The sequence below is a fragment of the Malaclemys terrapin genome, chromosome 2 (genome assembly GCF_027887155.1).
Source record: "Malaclemys terrapin pileata isolate rMalTer1 chromosome 2, rMalTer1.hap1, whole genome shotgun sequence".
Classification (NCBI taxonomy): domain Eukaryota; kingdom Metazoa; phylum Chordata; order Testudines; family Emydidae; genus Malaclemys; species Malaclemys terrapin.
In genome coordinates this window covers 38,584,964-38,601,637 of record NC_071506.1, presented here as the reverse complement: position 1 = coordinate 38,601,637, position 16,674 = coordinate 38,584,964, and the positions used below count along the sequence as shown (strand labels likewise).

The 16,674-nt window shown below is 46.3% G+C and overlaps 1 protein-coding gene across 4 annotated transcripts in view; it reads left to right on the top strand.

Moving 5' to 3' along the window:
• Positions 1–9,326, top strand: part of VPS13B (vacuolar protein sorting 13 homolog B) — a 960,935-nt gene extending 951,609 nt beyond the window's left edge. For all 4 annotated transcript variants that reach the window (XM_054017509.1, XM_054017507.1, XM_054017510.1 and 1 more), the window contains exon 62: positions 6,947–9,326. In XM_054017509.1, the coding sequence (XP_053873484.1) occupies positions 6,947–7,195 (249 nt within the window). In that variant the 3' untranslated portion in view covers positions 7,196–9,326. The remainder of the gene's footprint in view (positions 1–6,946) is intronic.
• The last annotated feature ends 7,348 nt before the right edge of the window (positions 9,327–16,674 follow it).

Genomic DNA, 16,674 nt, shown 5'->3' with positions numbered 1-16,674 from the left:
CCGTGTTAGTCTGAATCTGTAAAAAGCAACAGAGGGTCCTGTGGCACCTTTAAGACTAACGGAAGTATTGGGAGCATAAGCTTTCGTGGGTAAGAACCTCACTTCTTCAGATGGAACCTCACTTCTTCAGATGTCTTGCATCTGAAGAAGTGAGGTTCTTACCCACGAAAGCTTATGCTCCCAATACTTTCGTTAGTCTTAAAGGTGCCACAGGACCCTCTGTTGCTTTTAGCCAACATTAGCTCTCTGAATAAGAGGTTCTGAAGCTGTGTATGTGTATTTATTGCTCAGAACATTAGGGATGCTCCATTTGCCTGCAAATTTACACTGAAAAAAATTAAACCAAATTCTATTAGATGCTTAACCTAGCAGTTCAGCAATTAAATGCACATTGTTAGGCATGATTCATCTATTAACCCTAACCCTAACAAGCCACTTTCACTTAAGAATATTTGAGCAGCGTGGTTTTATTAGGTTGCTTTTATCCTCTTGTACTCAATTTTGCAACTCCCTTCTCTTTTTCCTGCAAATCATCACTTAAACTGAGCAAGTTCTGCCTGACCATCAAGTCTCATCATCCAATTCTTGAATGAGAGGCATTGTCAGAATCAAACATGGATATCAGTATTGTTATTTATATTGCGCCAACATGTAACCCATAGATCCATATAAAGACAAGCGCCCTGCCCCAAAGAGCTCACAATCCCAACAGAGAGTGTATATACAAAGGAAGGGGAAACTGAATACACTGAAAAAGCAGAGAATAGTGAAGTTAAGCACCATGGGTGACAACCTGACCCAAATGAAGTCAATGGGAGTCTGGGGAGTGATTCCAGTTGGGCTGGGATTTCATTCTTGTTAGTTCCATGGTTTTTGTAAAATACTTTTTTTACCTGATGAAGTGACAGTGGACTTGGTGAAAGTCTTGGGTAAGAGAGGCATAAAATGGATGAGCAGAGTGATTAAAGCTGTATGGCAGGCAAGAGACTCCCCAAAGATTGGCGCAAGTCTATCTTGGTCCCAATACATAAGAAGGGCAGCATCCATGACTGTGGAAACTATCAAGGGATAAAGTTACTGTTGCATGGAGTGAAAATACTGGAACACATCTTGGACGCTAGGATTAGACGAATGGTGGAATAACTCCTCAAACAAGAAGAGTTTTGCTTTAAGAAAGGATGAGGAACCACAGATGCTGTGTTTGTAATTCGGCAAACAACAGAGAAGCAGCTAGAGTACCAATAGGATAGCTTCTTGGCTTTTATAGACACAAAAAAGGTGTATGATAATGTGGACAGAAGGATGCTTACAACCGTGCTGAGGAAATATGGAGTATCTGAGGATATAAAAACTATGGTGAATGCACTATATAGAGTGTACTATGTACTCCACTTGAAACAGAGATCTGAACATATTTTGGAATAAGCACCTCTGAACAGGGCCGGCTCCAGCTTTTTTGCCACCCCAAGCGGCAAAAAAACAAAACAAAACGGTTGAGCTCCTGCCGAAGTGCCGCCAAAGAAGAAGAGATGGAGTGAAGGACCCACAGCGGAAGTGCCCCCGAAGACCCGGACGTGCCGCCCCAATACCAGACGGAGTGCCACCCCTTTCTATTGGCCACCCCAGGCATCTGCTTCCTTCGCTGGTGCCTGGAGCCGGCCCTGCCTCTGAAATGAAAGTTGGACTGCATCAGGGATTGGCCCTCAGTCTGCTGCTGTTTAGTACTGATTGACTACATCTGCTGGAAGAAGATCCCAATGGGAAAAGGTGAGAAGCTGCTATATGCAGATGATATAGCATAAGAACAATGAGGAGTCCGGTGGCACCTTAAAGACTAATAGATTTCTTTGGGCCTAAGCTTTCGTGGGTAAAAAACCCCACTTCTTCAGATGCACCTGAAGAAGTGGGGTTTTTTACCCACGAAAGCTTAGGCCCAAAGAAATCTGTTAGTCTTTAAGGTGCCACCGGACTCCTCATTGTTTTTGTGGCTACAGACTAACACAGCTATCACTCCGATACTTGGTACCATAGCAATAAGGGCATCCTCAAAAGAAGACCTAAAGGAAATAGTGAAATCAGTAGTATGATCAGCTGAACAGGCATGAGCTGTAAATCACTACGACTGAACTCATATGGGTCAGTAGAGGTGCCGCAGGGAAACTGGATATAGAAATTAATGGAGTAGAATTCAACCAGATTGACCAGTTCAAGTACCTGAGCAGGTGGGTTACAGAAGACGGCAAGCTTGAATGTGAGGTACAGTCCAGACTGGGGAGTGCTGGAAGAGTGTGGAATAACGTCTCAGGCATTGTGTATGACAAACGTATGCCACTGGGACTGACAGTGCAACTGTATAGAACAGTGGTACAACCTGCAGTGCTATATGGGGCAGAAGTATCCAGTATTGTCTCAAATGTGCCAGCTGAGTTTTTGGTCATATGAAAAGAGGGTGTTTTGAAGATTGTGACATTAGAATTAAAACCAAACTTCTGGTTTATAAAGTTGTGATCCCCACCTTATTCTATGGGGCTGAAATGTGAACTACATATAGGAGATATCTTATGGCACTGGAGAAGTATCATCAATGGCGTATGCGTAAGATTCTTCAAATTAAATGAGCTGATAGACGCACTAACATCAATGTCCTCTCGTAAGCGAATATCACAAGCATCGAGGTGATGATTATCATCAACTTCGCTGGGCAGGGCATGTAGTTCGGATGCCCAATTCTAGACTTTCAAAACAAGTTTTCTCTTCTCAAGGCAAACATGCTAGAGGAGGGCAGAAAACACACTATAGAGCTGTCTTGAAGACTAATATGAGAAAATGCAACATTGACATTAACTTGTAGGAATGTATAGCCCAGGTCCAACAACAATGGAGGAATTGCTTGAAGCAGGGAACTCAGCACTTTGAGAACCAGATTCGACTACATGTAACAGAAAAACGGGAGCAACAGAAAGAGCGCACTATGCTTCGAACCAATATCTCAGATTCACCCACCCTTCTCGGAAACACATGTCTGCAATGTGGCAGAGGCTGTGGCCCATCTGTGGACCCATAGATAACTTTAAATGGATAATCCATGAAAGATATCATCCTTGACTTTGAGGGATCGCCTATGATGAGATCTTTAGTGCTCTATGTATATCCTCACTATGTCAGAGCTTTTCAGTAGGCTGCTGTGGCTCTGAACAGAATGGGGGGAGGATCACTTCCTGTGAAGCATGCAAAGAGGAATTCACCTTTGGTAAGAAAGATTCCAGAGTCCTTAGAACCACGTTGTCATCATAGCACACACAATGTGATTTCTGTATGGATGGAGCTGCTAACTATGAGACTCATCTAGCATGTATCATAGCAAATAAGAAGCAGGTGTAGACAGATAGGTAGGTAGAAAGAAAGGCATGACCATTGTAAATGGTTCAAAGGGGGAGTGGTTAGGGGTCCTAGTACAAGTAGTTAGATCCCCCTTAGGAACATTGGTCTACTGCAGGTTTAGACAATTTGCTCTGAGAACTCTTGAGACTTGAAGATTTTTGGCTAAAGAGCCCAAGGATCTTGCATGTAAGACATTACTTATGGGTTATGACGTATGTGCTATGTTACTGTGCTATAGTTCCTTTCCATAATGTCCTGAAGAAAATCTAGAATAGCTGGAATTCCAGGGTCCTTGGGGTATATGTTTTTTTCTTGACACCATGAGGTAAACCATGACTAGCTGGAGAAGTAGGCCATTAGTGTTGAAGTCCATCTGGAGGCCAGTGTAGTCGTAATCACTTTGAACGATAATCCAAGTGCAATTAATGCTTCCCCTTCTGAGCTGCCAACTGTGTATCTGTGGAGCCAATCTGCTTTCTGGTTTAGTTCTCCCTTTGCGTATTGCTCTTATGGAAGCCAGATTTTTCCCAAGTTCATTCCATTATTTCCATCCCTTCTTAGTGTAGGATCAAGTTTGTTGTCCAATTGGACTGGGATGTGATCGCCCTTGAGAGGGCTCTGGAACACTCATCGGGCTAGCTTCACTGCTCTGACCTCCAGGAGGTTGATGCTCTCATTCCTATCTATGGAGCGCCACATTCCCTGCACTGTTCTTTGTCCGATGTGTGCTTCCCACCCCAATAGGCTGGCATCTGTCTTGAGTACTTGAGGCTCTGCAGAGCAGATAGGAAGACCCATGTGGACATTTCTTGGAACTGTTCACCATCTGAAGGACTCAGTACCTACTTTAGGACCAGCACTTGAGCTTGCATGTGTTCCAGTGACTGAGACTCAGCTAGCAGCTATCATAGCCACCCCTGAGTACTCTGCACTCAAACTCTCACCCTACTGAGCCCCCCCCCCCTTGAATCTGGACCATCCCCATGAGCCTCCCGGACCTGGACCCCCCACCCCACTGAGCCCCAACCACCTACACCCAGATCCCCATCCCACCAAGCCTCACACACTCAGACTCCCCTGCTGAGCCCCCCACACCCCGACCCCCCAGCCACCTCCACCCTCCCACACCCAGACCCCCCTCACAGAGTCCCATTCCCCCTGCACCTGGAAACCCCCAACGAGCCCCTGTGCATCCGGATTCCCCCCTGTCTGGACCCCCGCACCAAGCTGCCCACACCAAACCCTCTCACTCCACACTAAGTCCCTCAGGGGCCAGGGCTGGGTGTGCATGTGAGACTGTACCTCTTGCTCACTATCTTGGTGCACCTGGCATGGAGGGGCAGGGCCCTGGGGTGTTTCTGGGGCAGGCCCGGCCCTTGCGCTATGTCAGGGTCAGGTGCAGCCTCACCGCTGAGTGCATGTCCTAGGGAGGGGCTGCGGGATGATCTCCCACATCTGTGCAGCCAGTGGTCTGTGCTCCCCTTTGCCATGCTGGAGCTTCCACATTTATTTATTTACAAATAAAATACGCAAAATTGTGCAGAATTTTAAAATATTGTGTGCAGAATTTTTATTTTTTTGGTGCAGAATTTTTTGCCACTGAGTTCCCTCAGGAGTATTGCTTGTATTGCTCCCATATCCTGGGGTGAGAGCCCGATCAGTATCAACTCGTGTTTGATGGGACTGCTTGAGATGGGTGGTTGGATGAAGAAGGTATGAGGTGATGCCCTTAGTATGAGGGGGCAACTGAAACTCACTACTACTTTCACCAACTAGTCCACTTTCATCCATTTCACCTTCTCTTGCTGATGTTTCACCCATTCTGCAGCTCAGTGTCTCCCACAATTCTGTGATGTATAGGCTGTGCCCCTCCTCTGCAGTTCAGGGTCCCTCTTCTCCAGCTTCGTACCAGAACTTCTGAGAAAGGGGATAGTTTGCTTCCTGCATTCAAATCAAGTTGGAGGCACAGTCTTTGTGGTCATAGTGAGTTTGTAGAGGTATTGCTGCCACCTCTGATTTTGCTACCGGATCTGCAGTTCTAAGGTTTTGCCTGAAATATATGCCATCTTACTTCTGTGGTGAAGATGAGCAAAAGGAGCATTTTGCCTGTTGTTGGGCTTGTAGTCCCTTCTCAATGCACTCTGTGGAGAAGGAAGGGATTGCTTTGGCATGGCTGTGCTCTCTACTACTATTTTACCCAGTTTTCTCCAAACAGGAGACAGTCTATGAATTTAGATGAGCACAAGATTTGTTTAGAATGGGCATCTGCATTGCAGGGATGCAATCAGATGGGATCATGGGATGTATCCGTTTTGATGAAAAAGGTTTCTTACGTCCAGGATGGAATTTCTTGTCATGACCAGAGACCGAGGGAGACACTTCAGTGGTTGGGGGTGCTCTCTTAGGATGTAGAAGACCCAGATTCAAGTCCCTGCTTCAGAATCAGGCGGACTTGAACCTTGGTCTTCTGCATCCCAGGCAAGTGCCCAAACCACTGTGCTACAGAGTAAATCAATACATAAATGAGTTATATGAAGAGGAGGTGCTCCAACTGAGTGGGGGGAGTCAGCATTCACCCGGGATGCTCTGAATCAGGCAAAGTAGGGACTTGAACCATCCCATACATCCCAGGTACATACATAACCACTGCGTTGTTCACTGTCTGTCTCTCTCATTTTTCAAAAGTTCTCATTTTCATTCTGCATTGGAACAAAAACCAATTTTGAAACCTTGAAATTTTTTGCAAAACGGAATTGTTTACTGGCCAGCATGGGAGCTGAGAACCCAGTTCAGTATCTTTATGTAGGGGATGAATTTGTATCTTTTAATGGGTTTTCCCTTCTGGCTGTGGGACTTACCCCTTGAGCTGGCCAGATAGCTTCCTCTGCATCCTTCCCCCTTGAAATGCTCAGAAGCTCCTGATTGGAGTCACAGCTCTTTGGAGAGGGCATGTCCTGAGTCCCATGCCCTGCCTGTGTGATGGTCGGCAGGCTGGGAATAGGCAAGACATAATTCACCCTCTGAAAAGTCTGTGAAAAGCTGCCTCATATATAGAACCCCACTTGCATTTAGTCTGGTGTTTACTGGACAGCTCTGCCGCAGCCTGACGGGGACATGGGAGTCCCACAGTAGGTACCATACAACAACTGATCTGGGTGGCTAAGACTACCGTGCTGCTAGATACCTGATCCGTGTGGGGCAGCAGAGGAGGAAAGATTATAAATTGTTCATTACTGCCCAGAAAATGAATTAAAAGTCAAATTGGCAACGGAAATAGTTGGGAGCAAACCTAACTGCTGCCACAGAGGCAGAAGTTCTGGTGGGAAGCTGGAGAAAGGGGACATTGAACTGCCAGCAGAACTGTAGAAGAGGGAAGCAGCTCACACGTCACAGAAGTGTGGGAGACACTGAGCTGCAGAAAGGATGAAACGTCACCAACATTACAGATCTATGATAGGAAGCCTTTGCTTGATAACAAATTAATGCAGAAGTATGTTTGCTGGGTATGACCTGTAAGTGAAGATACTTTACATTCCAATAATAAAGCTGATTTATCTGATTTTAGGTGGACGGAGTTAGAGAGAGACTCTCTGAACAGCAATACAACCGGCTCGTGGATTTCGTCACAAAAACATCCTACCACCTTGCTCCAAGCCACTCTTCTGTACAAACAGCATCACAAGTTGTAGCTGCAGAGCCCCTTCCAAGCACAATTAAGACATATCAGTACCTAGTTGATCCAAATTTTGCTCAGGTATTCATTAGTAAATTCACTATGGTAAAAAATAAAGCCTTGCGGAAGGGATTTAATTAAGAACAAATTATGGCAAGCATGATTATGCATTACCATTTTTAAAGTCACGCTTTCTATGCAGTCACCTAATGTGAACTTTTCTAATGTCAGTTTTGTGGGGTGGTGGGTGATAGAAAAATTAAAAGCTAGCTTTTCTGACCTGACTACAAGGACAGCTTTGGGATTCCCGGTCTCTACGCAAGATGTTTGCACTAGAAGGAAAGCAAAGTTGGTGCGTAAGATAACCATCCTAATAAACAGATATTCAACCAAAGGGAAAGGTGGTAATTGAATGAAAATCCTTTGTTCTTTCTCTTAGCAGAAATAAGAGGAAAGGAGACAAGGAAAATCTTATTCATTGAGATATTTTTTGCACACACCAAAAATAGATATCCATGCCCACTATATCATATTTTAGGATCTGCCAGTCTCTGGTATAAGCAAGGCTTATAACTCAGCTGTAAAAACTTCCTCAAGGCTGAAACTTTTTCCACCCCAATGTCTACATACTGAAGCAAAACATATTCCCCTACTAAATCTGATAGACCTGGTGTGGCCGTTTTAAGTTACTAGCGACAGCTGGGTTTTAGCACCACTCTAACCTTAAAATAGCTTCCTTTATTTGACTGAAATTTTGCAGGACATTAGTCCTTAATGTAAACTAGTGCCTTTGTGTGGTTTGAAGAACAAAATGGAAACGATAACATTAATTTACTTTTGAAACTGTCTGTATACAGAAACCTTATTTTATCCACCAGTCAAAATGTCATAAGAATTTTTGATATATATACCATTGTGGATTAGTTGGTAATATGCAATTATGTCAGGGAGACAGGAGCAGTTATCATTTTGGGGCCAGTAATGTGCATTTTAACAAGCTTTAGGAGCTGTGTTTATTCTCATTAATATGTACCAAAAATTCATAAACACTTTCCTCCTTTTAAACCCAAGTGCTAAACTTCATCCTTAGCTCACCTTGTTAGGCTCTACTATTTCTGGACTCTCCAAACCGTACACACAGCGCTTCCTTACTTAGGCCAGCTGTAATTCATTTTATGCTTATCACCCTATAAATGTCAGAAACCAGGAAAGGGGTTCAGAATCAGGACCGAGAAGTCATGTATTACATCAGACCATACAGAAATACGTGTACCTAGAAATTATAACCTATTTTGCACAGCAGAGCACTTGGAAAATTCTTGGAGTTAGACTCATTTCTCACTACATATAACAATTGTGAAATATGTCGGAAGACAGAGTTGTATGAAAACTGCAATATTGGAGCCCAGTGAAAACCACTATCTGTCAGCAAGATGGCGACTACCAGCAGTAGGCTTACAAATGGCAATTGCAATAACAATTACATCAATGTTAGATGGCACTTGTAACAATATTAGGTAAAAAGCTTTTAGACAGAGATGTGCTTTTCAAGTTGTTCTTTACCCTTTATTTTCAAATCTGTGTTATAGTTTGTACTGCTGTCATCACAAGAGCAGTTGGATTGCTTTGCAGAGCAAACACACATACAGCAATTTTCATTTTAAATGGTAAAAGCTGACTTGACTCAGTTTCTTGGTTTTTGTGAGCTTCTACTTTAAACTCTGCCCATGACTTTTCTCCTTCTGACCATGAATTTCAGCACATGAACTAACTTCTTGTGTGGGATTCCTGATGTACCTGAATACAACCAGCAACTAAGTTAGGAATAGGAGTCAAGTCAGATCATTGCCCTTAGTGTTCAGTAAATGCCATTTACTTATGTTAGCATCTCCTAAACATAGCTGATATGACCAAATGGACATACAATAAGAATGTATTAATTGCTACGTGTTTCTCATGAGTTCTGCTTTGTTGAAGCTACTCCTGGAATTCATGTCTCTTGTGTACTAATAAGGAAGAAGCACGGGATTTGAATAGCCCTTTGCTGAATGTGAAATGAACCCATCCATTATTAACATTTCATACGGTTGTGTAGCTACTTGGTCATTGTTTGCCTTTAAGTGACACTATTTAAAAATTTAAATATATAGATTGTTCATTCCTAAATCTTTTATGGTAAATAGTTTACTATTGCTAATTTTACATACTGATGCATAAATTGTAATATAACAAGATTGTTTACAGTTAATAAAGCTATTCCTAAAATACTTGATTTCTGTGTGCTACACAAGTCATGTGGTTACAATCTAATGAACAGAACATTGACTATAATAGTGACTGAATCTCTGAGAGATCAACCCCCAGCAAGGTAATGGGCTTTGCTGTACCCCAGAAAATGCAGCCAACCATGAAACACAGTTTGAAATTCACATTAATATTTTTTGAAGTAAAGACTGATGACTAGAGCTGGCAAAAACAGGTGCTAAAGAGTTTTACGACTCTATGTACTGAGTCAAAACTGCGTCATAGTCACAACCCAAACTAGAATAAGCTGTTCACCTAGTAGACTATTGGCTGAATGTCAAAAACATGCAAAACACACCTGTAAAACATATGGGAGGAGACAGTGGTTTTTCTGAAGTGTCAAACTAATATTGGTGGGATTATGCTGACATTTTCTTCCTGAATTATGCTCCTCCTCTGGCAAAAATATTTATATTGCACACTCATCTACAATAAAACACGCTAGTGTATGTATTGCATTTGGCAGAAGGTTGTTTCTCCCTCTTCTGTGAAGGCAGGTACGGAAACACATGTGGTAACTTCACATAAATCAGCCTCTCCTACATATGATGTATGAATGGCGAAAACAAAACTGTCCACGGAGCAGATGCCTAACAACTGTGCTTGGCTGGCTGAAGCTCTCCAACTTGTGCTTTTAAAAATATACCTGGTCTCATTCTTTGAGGCTGGAGAGCCCAAAATCTCGAATCCATCTCTTTTTTAGTTTGTGCCTTGTTCAAGATTTTGGCTTGCTATCTTTATTCTGCAGTATTTAAGGAACGCTTGTTTGCTCTGGAAGCACATTGTGGTGGAATCTTCTCAGGAAAGAACTTGCATGGTTCCCTTCTACATCTTATTTCACCTGGCCATCACAGACAAGCATGATCAACCAGTGGGGACAGTCTCATAAAATCACCTTAACCACCAATAGCTGGTTTCTGGGGCAATAATGCCTAGAAACCGCATTCCAGAGGCAGTGAGGAGCGGTTTAAGGCACATCCCAGCAGTCAAGGGGAGCGAGAGATCAACTATATGCATTTGGGGCATATATTATACTTCTGAGAAGGAATGTACTGGGGATCTGTTTGCCCATGCTGGCAAGAGGAGAAAAACAAATTCAAGAGGTGTGTGGCTCAGTTTATTTGTCGAGCAGAAAGAAGCCAGCTCAAAAGGACTCTGAGCCAGTGATGAAGGACAGATGTTAGGACGTCCATTTAGCATCAGGAGCTTAGTGCACTATACAGCAAATGTGCAAACTCACTGACCGAAACTGCCCAGTGACATAGGGCTGAGTCTTTATTTCCTCCTTGACAATTGAGTTTTGAATCTTTTAACTAGTACAGCAGGAGCTCACCACTCCATTTTGTGAAGGCCAACAAAAACCATAAGTTAATATCTATTGATCTGTCAGTATTAGCCATCTGCTTCTCATCTTTCTTTTTCCTATGCTGAGCACAAAAAAAGATGCACACTAATGCTGTTCAGTGATTAAAACAACACTGGCTGAGAAAGTTCTGGTCCAAAATACATCATTACCTTTTTTTAAAAACCCTGACTCTTGATGTAAAGCAATGGACTTTTGCTTAGCTATGTTTAAAAAGTAGTAACTATCATGGATGATTTTGAAATAGCTACTGTAACACTTAGTATGTAGGGTTGCCAGGCATCTGGTTTTCAAGCAGAACACCCGGTTGAAAACGGACCCTCATGGCTCCGGTCAGCACTGCTAACCAGGCTGTTATGAGTCCGGTTGGCAGCACAGCGGGGCTAAGGCAGGCTCCCTGCCTATTCTGGCGCCACACAGCTCCTGCAAGCAACTGGCATGTCCCTGCAGCCACTAGGAGCAGGTGAGATCAGGGAAGCTCCACACACTGCCCCTATCCCCGAGTGCCGCCTTTAATTCTTTAGGAATGGGAGCTGCAGGGACAAACAGGGCCGGCTCTAGGTTTTTTGCCGCCCCAAGCAAAAAAATTTTTGGCTGCCCCTCACCCCAGCCCTGGGCTCTCTCTTCCCCCCTCCCACCTGCACCCCCTGCCGCCCCAGCCCTGGGCTCCCCCCACCAGTGATGACTCTGCCCGCTCCCCCCTCACCTCCAGCCAGTCCGGCACTGGCAGGGTCGGGGTAAGCAGCGGGACTCCCAGGCTACGCCTCAGCCCAGGGTCCCTCCATCCAGGGCTCCCACCTCCAGGACTGGCCGGGACCCGGGAGGGCAGAGCCGGGGGACCACCCCGGCAGAGGGCTGAGGAGCCGGGGCAGGGTAGCCCCAGAGGCAGTGGAGCCCCGGAGAGCGGGACGCAGGCCCCGCACGACAGCGCCCCGCCCTCTATGGCCCCGCTGCTGCTGCTTCTGGCCGCCCTGCCACAGTCCCTGGGCGGCTTGGGCCGCTTCGCCCAGCCCTGGCTGCAGCGCTCGGGGGACGGCCGCCCTGCAGCACCTGCAGGCGGCTCCGTGTGCCCCGTGGGGTGTCCCCCAGCATAAGTGTCCCCCGCTCAAAGCCTGCCCGGCCCAGCCACAAGGTGTGGGCGCTGCTCCCCCTTGGCGCAAACTGCAGCGGCCCCAGGGCACCCCCCGCACACGACGCGCTGCTGCTGCCAGGGCCGGCTTTAGGCTTTTGCCATGGGAAGCAAAAAAAAAAAAAGGCCAGAATGCTGCCCTTGAAAATGTGCTGCCCCCAAGCACATGCTTGGTTTGCTGGTGCTTAGAGCCGGCCCTGGGGACAAAGCCTGCGGGTGCGGGCAGCGCACACTGTGCAAAGCTGTCTTGCCATGCTGCCGCCTAGGGGCCCAACATGGTGATTGCTTCCAGGAGTAGCACAAAGCCAGGGCAAACAGGGAGCCTGCCTTACCCCCATTGTGCCGCCGACCAGGAGCCCTGAACTCCCTTCCGCACCCAAACTCCTTCCCGAAGCCCACACTCCAACCTCCTGTCCCAGCCCAGAGCCCCCTCCCACACCCTGAACCCCTCATTTCTGGACTCAGCTCCTTCCACATCCTAACCCCCTGTCCCAGCACAGTGAAAGTGGGGGGGGGGGAGCGAGTGATGGAGGGAGTAGGGCTGGAGTGAGAGGGAAGGCAGGGCAGTTTTGTGCAATTTGAACGTTGGCAACCCTACTAGTATGTGCTCTACTGCCCTCTAGAAGAGCAGCTCTGCTCCTTCTGAAAGTAGACTAAACACCTGCATGGGCCCAACTGGCCTGCCAACAAGAGCCTATGACGAGTACTCCAACTCAGCAAGATGCATTGTGGAATGGTAATGGTCAGACTTTGCAGGAGTGAAGCCCACTTAAACTAAGATGGTTGCATTTCTTATATTTGGGTGGGTGGTGAGGAGAGTTCATGGTGCCTGCCCACTCCCTGGAAAAACCAGTAACACCACTCTTCACATCTGATTCGACTGGTGCCTCCCCATACTGGGGGGGGGGCACCAGCTAAAGTGGAGGACATATGACCACCCCACCCCCAGCCTGGGGCCCTTGAGCGCTCCCCTACCCCACATTACTCATTGCGCCGATTCCCTCTGGCACGTCCAGCCGCTCTACCTAGCAGCCAGGCCACAGAGCCACTCCCAGATGCTGCCTGGGAGAGTGCCAGGCTGCCTCCCACCCAGGCTCGGCTTCCAGGACAGCAGCTGAGCGAGTCAGAGCCCCTTTCCCTCCTCCTCAAGCATACTCAGCATCAGCTCCTGTCCCCAGAAGCTGAGCCTGGGCGGGGGCAGCCTGCTGCAGCCAGGTGCTCTCCCAGTCAGCCACTGCGTTGCACCAGGCAGCATCCCAGACAGCATGGCTGGAAGAGGCTCTGGCCCCACCCTTTCCTCTCCCTGCCCGGGCAGGCTGATGGAGGGGCACTTGACCCTTCTTGCCTCTCCTACGAGGCGCCTCTGCTTCACATACATAGCGCTAACACATGCACAAGGTACCAGGAAAGCATCAATTAACAACTAGCAGCCAGTTTCAAAGGAGCTTTTTTGGAAACTTTCATTACCCTAATTTTGGTTGCTCCTGGTTGCTTTGACACACTGAGTCTAGTTTGGCTTTTCTTTTGGTGTCACACTCAAGGGTTGTTAGGCTGAGCTTCTTTGACACAATACTATGCCTTGTGTTAGAAGACATTCTCCACTCATGAGGTGACAAAAGCCCATCATCAAGCATTAGAAAAGGCAACCTTAACTAAGGTCTAATCTTGAGCTTGGGCAGGGGCTGGCTAAACTGGAAGCTTTAGTACATAAGCTAAATTATGACTTAGTTGGCATCATGAAGACTTGCTGGAATAAATATCATGACTGGCCTAGTAGTATAGAGGGGTAATGAATGTTCAGGCAAGGTAAAAAAGAAGAGAAGGTATTGCATTATACATCAAGACTATAGACATGGGTTCTGAGACCTAGAAGGCGGTGAGAGGCAGCGCAGCTGCAAGTCTCTAGGTAAAGATAAATGGGGGACAACTAGAAGTATTGGGGACTTTATAATAAACCAGCACAGCAGGAGGTGGCTGAAGCACTGCTGAAACAAACACCCCCTCTCTCTCTGGAACGCTACTGGAACAATTTATTAAACAATCAATTTGTAAGCACTTGGAGATTAGGAATAGGGTTATAAGTAATAGCCAGCATGGCTTTGTCAAGGACAGATCATGCCAAACCAACCTGCTTTTCCCCCTTTGACAGACTTATTAGCCTACTGGATGGTAGTAATGGGGGCATCTAGTGGCAAAGTAATATAGCAAAACAAAAAATAGGGTAGAGGCATGTATTGGAGACAACTTTTTGTTTCAGAAGGTGGAGGAAATAAACAGGCAGACAGCCATTTTTTTTAGATTTGCTTCTGCCCAAGAGCGAGGCATTGGTTACGACGCTGAAGGGGAAAAGGAAAGTGAGCGAAAGTGATAATTTAAACTATAGCTTTCCTGACTCTAAGGCTAGAAAGGCATGAGGGTGGCAGCATATGGATGCTGGCTTTCAAAAAACAAGGCAGATTTTTAACTGGTAGGTTTGGCCCAAAACTCTAAGAGAGAAAGGCCTTCAGCAGAGCTGCAGGAGCTAATATTAACGGCACAACTGCAACTGATCACAAGGCAGCATAGTAAGAGGCTACTATGGTGCTAAGTGCGTTACTGAGCTGACAAAGCAAACGGTGGCAACATCGACAAATTGCTAAGGAGCCATACAGAAGAATAGCACAAATATGTAGTCATAAAATCAAAATGGGTTACACCAAGTAAGGGACATAACCTAGTTCTTTAACTCCATTAGGAACAAGCAAAGGAAAGGGCAGGTTGTCTACTTAGCGGGAACGCTGAACTAATAACCGAGATGGTTAATGCTTATTTGGCTTTGGGCTTAATGGTGGCCAGCTACTTAACAAGGGAGATGGTCTGCAAGCCCCAATAAGGTGAGACCAGGCTAAAGAATATTTAGTTAAGTGAGTTGTCTTCAAGCCAGGGCCGAATGAACAGCACAGGGCAGTGGCTCTCAAACTTTTTTTTTCAGAGGACCACTTGAAAATTGCTGAGGGTCTTAGGGGACCACTTAATGATCTTTCCAAATGTTGTTTGTACTGTTAGCTAACTATTGTAAAGCGCTTTGGATAAAAGCACTATATTAAAAAAAGACCCTAATAACTGGGTTTTTTTTGTTCTCCAAATAAAAGCACACAACTCATATTTTAATATCAGTAGTCTTACCTTGCTAATGGAATGGATGTGCCCTCTCTCCCCCATCACGGCAGTCCCTGAGCTGGGGCTGGGAAAGGGGAGAGGGGTGTCTCTCCCCCACCAAAGCAGCCACAGAGCTGAGGCTGGGAAGGAGTGGGGTCTCTCCCCGGCAGCTGCAGCCTTGGAGCTGGGGAAAGTTGCCTCTTTCTCTGGCCAGCAGCCCTGCATGTCACAAATTCCCCCCACCCCCTCTTCTCACCCCACTGCCCCCTCCCACCCATTCTCCCCAAGGCCACCACCTCACTTTACATGTGTATCTTCTCCAGGGTCCAGGCACCTAATTAGTGGAGCCATGCCTGCTGGGTGAGAGCTGTGAGGGCTAGGAAAGGGCAACCATCGTCCTTAGCTTGAAAAAAGGGAGACAAAGGGCTTGATAGACCAGTCAGCCCCTCCCTATCTAGAAAGATACTGGAACAGCTTATTAAACAATCAATTTGTAAACACCTGAAGGAGACTAGGAATAGGGTTATAAGGCTAAGATTTTTGTCATGGATATTTTTAGTAAAAGTCAGGGACAAGTCACAGGCAATAATGAAAAATTCACAGATGCCCGTGACCTGTCCCTGACTTTTACTAAAAATGGGAAGCCTGGGCAGCTGGGGGTGAGGGGGGGGATGGATGGCAGGGGGAGGCTGGGAGCTCCCACTACCCCAGGGGGCTCAGAGCTCCAGGGTCCCCCTCCGCTGGCAGCTCTGTGTGGCAAGGGTCCTCCTATGGCAGCAGGAGCTATGGGAGGGGGTCTCCCCCACCTGCTGCCTGCAGAGGTGGAAAGCTCTGGGGGGGTCCCCCGGGCCGCCTTGGTGGCAGGGAGCTGTGGGGGGCTTGCACTGCCTGGGGTCGTGGGGGTACCCTGCAGCTCCCAGCAACGTCAACTGGAGAAAGTTACAGAGGACTTTGGAGGTCACAGATTCCATGACTTCTGAGACTAAATCGCAGCCTTAGTTATATGTAATAGCCAGCATGGCTTTGTCAAAGACAAATCATGCCAAACCAACCTGTTTTTCCTTCTTTAACAGGCTTATTGGCCTACTGGATGGTTGGGAGTTGGGGGCATAGATATGGCTGTCTGGCATGTGAGCAAGTATCACTTTCATATGCAAACTAGGAACATGTGGTCTAGGTGAAATTACTGTCTGGTGGATGCCCAGCTGGTCAAAAGCCCGTAGAGTAGTTCTCAATGGTTTGCTGGCAAACTGGGAGGGTGTGTGTGTGTGTTCTGGGTTCAGTACAATTCCCTATTAATGACTTAGATAAAGGGATAGCACCTATGCTGATCAAATTTGCAGATGACAACACACTTGGAAGGGGTAACAAGCACTTTGGAGGCTAGGCTTAGAATTCAAAATGCCCTTGGCATTGGAGAATTGGTCTGAAATCAAGATGAAATTCAAATGCAAAGAACTTTGGAAGGAAAATAAAGTCAAATGCACAATTACAAAACAGGGAATAGCTGGCTAAGCAGTAATACTGCTGAAAAGGCTCTGCGGATTCTAGTGGATCACAAATTGACTATTAGTCAACATATTTCAGTTATGAAAAGGCTAATCTTCTAGGGTGCAATGACAGGAGTTTTATATGTAAGGCATGAGGGGGGAGGGGCACATGTCCCACTCTACTCAGCCTTGGTGA